The sequence below is a fragment of the Alligator sinensis genome, unplaced genomic scaffold, assembly GCF_000455745.1.
Source record: "Alligator sinensis unplaced genomic scaffold, ASM45574v1 scaffold516_1, whole genome shotgun sequence".
In the NCBI taxonomy this organism is placed as follows: domain Eukaryota; kingdom Metazoa; phylum Chordata; order Crocodylia; family Alligatoridae; genus Alligator; species Alligator sinensis.
Genome location: NW_005841957.1, coordinates 2,932,538 through 2,940,048, shown reverse-complemented (window position 1 = coordinate 2,940,048; position 7,511 = coordinate 2,932,538). Strand labels below are relative to the sequence as shown.

Genomic DNA, 7,511 nt, shown 5'->3' with positions numbered 1-7,511 from the left:
CAGAAATCTTAGGCATTAAGACACTAACCTTGGCTCACACATACATCCCCCCTCCTGCATTCTGGATTCCAGCAGCTGTAAGATACACTATAAATATATGTGAAACAGAAACACTTAATAGAATTAACATTAGGAGAGGCCCTGAAATAATAAATTTTCTAATCTATTCCAAAAGGTGGGAAATAAAGTTCCTCTACGAGGAAAGCTTAGTGTCGGGAAGGTTCTATAGATTGATTACAAGCGCTAACGTACTGCTAGTCTATTAACATGAGTACGACGTAAATGAGGGGGCAGAACTGCAGGGGCCAGGTTGGCCTAAGAGCCAAAATAAATCCTGTGGTCAACGACCTCTTACGGCATAGCTTCTTTAGGTCTCAATAAAGATGGGCATGTGAACAATGAACGTTTTGTATGTCAACCACTTGTTCTATAGAGCCCTCAGACCAGGCCCACCACCCACCAGTATGTGCCACAGCAGGAAACTGATGTAATGCATTAGAGTCTGTCAGCTAGAAACTTCAGTTCTTTTAAATGACCTCTTTGAGGGACCCCCCTGCTTTTGAGCCCCCCACTCCCTTCACAAACATGCCAGCGCACACATAGTTTCAGTAAGAGGCCATTCTACTTGCTTTTTACTCAGACGAAAAAACTACCAAAACTGAAAAAGAATTATTTACACTCAGATTTTTAGTATTGTTTTCTTCTCAAAGATGGGAAAAAACCCTTTGGAATCTGAAACTGCTGAGATCATTTAGTTAATGAAAGAGAAAGTTAACACAGGATACAAAGCCTAGCAGAATATAGCAGTCTTAGAAATTGGGGAGACCCTTTTAAATAGTCCAATGTACAGTGCAAATAAACAGACAATGTATTGTGTTTATGCCTAATCTAGCCCACAGAAAATAAAGAGAATCAATTTGTATTTCCATGTAGTTAAGCATTATTGATATACATGTGTATAATACTTGCTTTGTTGTAAAACACGGCAATGGAATGTGAAAAAACACATTACGATGCCCATCGAGAATCTGAAGCATGCACGGATAACTGGTCAATACTTATTTCTGTCCTTCAGAACAAACAACTTCTGTATTTAGAATGGCTCACATAATAACAGCCTTTGAATAGGAGGCACTTTGATGCGGAGTGAAATACTTACTACAAGTCCCGGGGAAGGGAGGAGGCTGATGAGTGGCAGGGAAGAGAACGAAGGGGAGAAAAATTTTATTGCACCTTTTGGTTTCTTAGGTTGCACTGACAGATAAGGAAACATAGAAGGTTTCTGTTTCATGCCATCTGACGAAAGACACTACATGTGTAGCAAATGCTCAATACTATTGGCTACAGGAATCTTATTAGTGTTTCTAATCTAGATCTTTTTTATCCTTTGTTTTAAAAACCACTAAATTGCATTGATTTTATGTTTAAAAATTATTTAAAAGAAAGAAAAACACTTACTATTATACAGAAACTTATTTTACAGTAAATACCAAGTACAATTATGTCATAAAATATTAAGAATAATTTAAAGAAGGAGAAATCTTTTCTACTGTTTTTTCAAATGTACAGAGGTACATCCTACTAAAGACAAATTGTTTTAATGTATCTCTAGTCTTTTTCATTGGGAATCCCAGCTAGACTTCTCCCAGCATAGACAAACAGTCCATGGTTTACTAGCATGTGCCCTGAAATACGTTCTATGTGGCTCTGTGCCTCCCAAGTAATATGCATACGAGGCCAACCAAATACAAAGAACTGATGATTTTCATATCCTGAGATGCTACAGACATTGCAACGACATGGCTGGATGAGGTAATAATTAAGTGTAGCTGCAAGTGATGAGGACTGGGGAAGTTAGTTAAAGGTTTCCTGAATTCTCTCATTGAGTGGCCAATCCCTGAGGGATTGAATGGTTAGGTGCCTGCCAATTAGGGTATTAATTGCTTACCAGCTGAAGCCATGCTTATTGGAAGGCGTGTACCTCTCCAGGAGGGCAGTTAACTTCAAGAGTGAGTATTTCTGTAGCAGGTTCATCTGTGCCACAGACTGGCAGTTAATCTGTAAGGATGCCGAGCTCAAACTGGGTCGATGGGAGCTCTGAAAGCTGTGCCATCTCAGTCTGTGCCTGCCGGGAAGGAGAGGAACATAAAGAGCAATTTATTGGACTGTGTTTGGAAGTTACAGGTGGAAAACATAGCAAAAGGGTGATCTCTAATGGTCTAGAGGTTTGCAGTGATGTTTCAGAACGCTGTTCTGATAAATGGCATGGTAACATCCATTCTGTTCTGAGATTTCCCTAACATCCAGAATTAGGACATGGGTGGGCAAAATACAGCCTGCAGGCCAGATATGACCCATCAACAGATTCAACCCAGCCCATGGGTGGACAGCTTCCAACTCACTGGATCTGACCTGTGGGCAGGAGGTGACTCCAGCTGCTGTGTGGTGCTGAGAGGGTGGGCAGGACTGCTTCTGCCCAGCAGTATCAGGCATCAGCTGTGGACCCAGGTGGGGTTTCTACCAAAGCAGGTAGGCAGTGGCATCAGCTGTGGACTCTGTTGGCAGGTTCAGAAGCTTGGATGCAAAACCTGTCACCACCAGCATCCACAGATGACCCACTGCCCGCCCTGCCGGTGGTGTCAGCTCTGGACCCAGACAGAAGCTGCTACTGCATTGGAAGGGTGGCGTCTCTCTCTTCTCTCATCTTCTCTCTCCCTGCCCCTTCCCTCCAAAACATGGACAAAGCTGCAGTTCACCAGGAGCCCTGAGGGTCAGCTGTGGACCCAGGCAAGAGCTGCTCCTATGCTGGGAGGGCGTTCAATGTCAGCTGTGACACTGCGGGCAAGTTCCGACTCTGCAGCCTGTATGGCACAGCAGGGGCTCCTGCCAGGGTGCACAGCTGAGCATCAGGTCTCCTGGCGAACTGCAGCTTCAGCCAGATTCTAGAGGGAGGGAATGGAGAAAGAGAGAGAGAGAGAGCAACAGAGATGGATGTGACCCTTAACAGGTCCTCCAAACTCATTAAGTGGCCCTCCATTCAAAATAATTGCCCATCCCAAGTTAGGAGCTTCTAATCCAGTGTACTTAATATAAAATACCCAGGGACTACATGGGAGTGCAAGCCTGGTGTAAATCAGCATCATGGGATTAACTACCACAATTTGCACTGTCAGAAGTTCTCAAAGGGTTTTTAATGAATTCATGTACAGCGCCTCTTGGGATATTACTGAGACTGACTAAAGGCTGGATTCTTGAAAGGTATGTAGGTGCCCAAAGCCCTGTATTTTAATTGGAGTTAGGCACTTTTGAAAGTGCCTAAATATATCTTTACTAATCTAGGCCTAACTGATTTGCACCAGCCTAAGCAGAACACCAGTGACAAAGCTGGGAACAGAATCCATGGCTGCTTGCAGATGTTTAAACAAAAAAGTGCCTTAATGGAAGCAGCAGCTTTTGACCCAGCTCTGCGGTGTCTGTAAAGATTGGGAACTTCAGTGGGGCTTTCTGGCGCTTTTAGCTAAAGCTGACTCGATCAGCTATTAGATAAAAGCACCAAAAAGTCTCACTAAAGTGCCCAATCTTTACAGATGCTGCAGAGCTGGGTTGAACTAACATGCTGCCTCTTCTGGGCATGTAAGCATTTGGCACAGGAACGTGCCAAGTTTAAAGTAAAGCACCATTTTGGGGGATTTTTTTTTTTTTTTTAAACATCTGCAAGCACCCCATGAAGCCAGATCCCTGCTGACTGCTATATGTAGCACAGACACAGCACTGCCATACCACCTGAGAACTCAAAGCCAACTGAGACAACTATGGCAGCCTTAAGAAAACCCCATGGCACTGTAGTGAGTGAGTTAAGTAACTTACTTTCTGCTTTGTTCATATGGAATTAATGCCTGGGCATATTATTAAGGGGACTGGGCTCCTAGAAGCGACATGTTTTAAAATCAAGGATTATAAATCAAGTTATAAAAATCAAGGATTTGACTTCTTACTATCACAGAACAGAGTACAGGCAATTTGGAAGAGCAGGTGCCCAAACACCTGCACCCTGGATAATGTATAGATTGGATCATGACATTCTGTGCTCCTCTCCTACACTGTTTTCAGTTCAAAAAGTGATTCAACACCCACCCCGAAAAACCGCTTTAATGTGTCTGGGGAAAATAACTCTGCAACGCACAGAAGGTTCCATTTCAGTGGAGGCTGGCACACTACACAAATAAGTTCATTATTTTACAGTGGCTTAGGAACAACTCTAGTTTAAAAGTTAAAAAATAAAGTTACTCCCAGCCATAACTTTGCCAAATGATTTGTAAAAGTCACATATTTCTTTTCCTTCTCCCAGCTTCTGCCAGGCTAAGGCTTTAACTGGTACTAGTGAGAGAACCCATAGAACTGACCTGTTGGACCGTGTCAGTGATGCTCCTACCCCAGAGTCCCTTCTGTCCTGCAGTCCTGAGGGCTCCTCCGTTTCATTTAATGAATTTCCTGTACTGTCAAGGTCACTGGGTGTTGTTCGATCATTATCCACATCAAGGTGAATCTGCTTTGGAGAGGAAGGGCATGGGGAAATTGAATCTAGTGCTGAATCAGAGTCCCCTTCATCCGAGAACTTTTCTGACCACTGGTTTACTATTCTCTGCATCCCTTTCACGTGATAAAGGATGTCATCCAGTTCTGGGAAGAGGTCTTCATTTTCAAGGTCAGCCAGATCACCTGTACTGGAGTACAGTATTGAGCCTGGTACATTGTCATAAATGCTAATGCGACTGCCCACAGAGCTGGAAGAGTTGCGCCTTTTCCCAATGACCAGTTCCTTGGAGCTGTCCCCACTGTTTTCTCTCCTAAGGGTAAGGTGGCCATGTCCGTGAAAACTCCCAGTTCTCCAGTTCACAGAAGCGTTGCCATTTGATGGGGAGAAATTACCATTGGAGAGGGCTTTGGGAAAGGTGCCAGGCTTATGGTCTTCAGGAATAAAAAAAACAGTGTCTTCTGCAAAGCTTCCCCTGTTCTTAAAGTTCTGTTCCATAACATCACTGAATGTCGACTGGTTGAATGGGTCGAAACCTTCCAGGTACATGCCCACCCTCTTATTATACGCACTGAGGCTGCGTGCTCTTGTGACAGGACTCGGTGTGCTGACAGCGCTGCTCGTCTCGGATTGACTGCTGCTACTGCTGGTCTGGGTGGAATTGGAGACGCTCCTTTTTCGTACCATAGGTATGTTGATGTGATTGCCATTGAGAGCAGAAATCTCCACGCAGTTAAGCTGTTTCAGCTTCTCTTCATCCATGCCCTCTTGCAGGATGGGCCCGCTGATAATAAGACCAAGCTTTGAAGGGGCTTTTTTCCCATGGTGAGAGCTCTTGATTTTCAGACTCTCCATCCTCTTTAACAGGCTCTTTGTTTTGGACTTGGCATTCTTTTCATTGGCTTTCGTGCTGAAGCTGAAGCTAGACAGCTCCTTAGGCGAGGGCAGGCTGCTGAAGGAGTCGTCATTTGCTATGAAATTGCTTGATGAACAAACGCTGGCAACAGAGTTTGTTCTAGTAGTAGCTGTCTCGCTCTGCGGGGGTGGCTGGTGGCTGCTGGTGCTACTGACGCTGTGAATAGAAGCCACCTCTTGGCGCTCGCTGAGGTCTGTCAGGACGCTTTCATGGCTAGCCGCATTGGTCAGGGAATGAGCTTCTGGGGAGGGGGTATTCAAATCCTGTTTTGGAGGGAAAACGTCAAACTCCTCAAGCCTGGACCACCTCTTGCTGTCCCTTTGAAAAGTCCATTTCCCGCTTATTGCACAAGGCTCATCTTCATCGGAATCTTCACTCTGGAAGGAGAGAAAGGGTCTATCAGGTATAACCGACCGCAACCCAGTAGACTTAATGGTTAAATTACTTTAGGAGGCATTATATTTAAATAATTATCTGATCTTTTGCTGAAGCTGATCTCAAGAGTCATTGACTTCAAAGGGAGCAAGATTGAACCTTAAAGCCAAATCACGGTTAAAGATAACATGTAATATACATTTTTAAAGTTAAAAACAAAAAAAGAAAATACATGTTTCGGTTCATTAAAAAGGAAGCTGCCTAACTGACATAATGAAGACAAAGCAAATAATATAATCTGCCTTAAGTTGCTCTTTTCTACAAACCCCAGTATCCATAGGTTTAATTAATTGGTCACAGTGGATACCCTTGAGATCAGTGCAAATTCCTGGCATGCATAAAATTTTAAACTGGAGTCAGTGAGGGGCAGGGCTTCCTCTGGATTCTCTCCAGTGTTACTCTCTGTTGACAGTATCTCTGTGTTTATATTCCCTTTTGCAATTAAAGAGATGCTTTTCAAACATTTTGAGTTGTAAAGAGATGCTTTTCAAACATTTTGAGTTGTAGTAGCTTAATTCCTTACCCACCCTTGAAATTTAAGCATTTGTTCTAGCTGTGACTAATCAGATAGCAAGAAAACTATTGCACCGCCACAGTTTACTGGCCCCAGGCTCTTACCTGGTCCTTTCCTCCCCCTATAACTCAGCAACTTACTTTTTAAAGAATGTCCTGTGAAGTTTCTACTTCAGACTAGCTCCAGGCAATTTTAACATTACTTCATAGATGCTGAGCAGCAAAACCCAACTGACAGTGTATAAAGTGAGTAAATTGCAGGTAACATCTCCACTGATTATACCTGGTGTCTGGGCAGTGCCTGGGAGCACGTTTCAACATATGTCACTTATGCCTCAACCTTTTAAAATTTGATACTCGCAGGTACTGATCTTCCAGGACCAACACACATCCCTTCCATTTACATGGAAAACAGTGCACGACAGACTGGAAGGACAGAACTCACAGGAACTATTTTAAAAATATGCCACGCAAATGCAGAATCTACCTTTTTTCATACTTAGGAAATTGCAAAAGATAAGTTTAGTTTGCCAAGCCTGCAGCATAGTCCAATGTGCGCCACAGTTCCATTTAATTTTAAATGGTTTAACTTAAAAACAAAGAAAGAAAGAAAGAAGCACCCTCCTAAAAAAAACCAAAAACAGCAACTTGTAGAACAGGAGTACAATAATAATTAACTCATTGGCAGATGATAAATGTATTATTTTAAGTGTTCCATTCCTGTATACTCAAATCGATATTTCTAGTTCCAGCTTCTTTGATAGTCTTATTAAGGGACTTTACAATGTAAGGACAAAAGTAAAAAAAGTATTTATATGCATAATCAAAGACATAATGACATAATGTATATGTATAATCAAAGACATATGAAGCAGACAGTGCAGCGTGTCATTTTCTCTACTGTCCTGATACTGCAACCTAATGATTCTGTTCATAAGCGAGGAAAAACATGGAGGGTTGCCTGTTAATTAAAGTGTTTACTAGCAAATCATATATAGCTGACAGTGAGAGCAGCCAAACTGGTGCTACATGATCCAGCGGCAAGGTAGAAGCAGAGAAAACAATGTTCAGATGCAGCCACTTCCACACTTCTTTTTTAAGCAACATGTCATT

General features: G+C 42.8%; 1 protein-coding gene across 1 annotated transcript in view; it reads right to left on the bottom strand.

Moving 5' to 3' along the window:
• The window catches only part of DLC1 (DLC1 Rho GTPase activating protein), a 407,289-nt gene that overhangs the window by 13,373 nt on the left and 386,405 nt on the right, over positions 1–7,511 (bottom strand). Inside the window, exons 8-10 of the mRNA XM_025200150.1 lie at positions 4,404–5,827; positions 1,949–2,125; positions 1,734–1,845 (exon numbers count right to left, since the gene is read on the bottom strand). Of these exons, the coding sequence (XP_025055935.1) occupies positions 1,734–1,845; positions 1,949–2,125; positions 4,404–5,827 (1,713 nt within the window). The remainder of the gene's footprint in view (positions 1–1,733; positions 1,846–1,948; positions 2,126–4,403; positions 5,828–7,511) is intronic.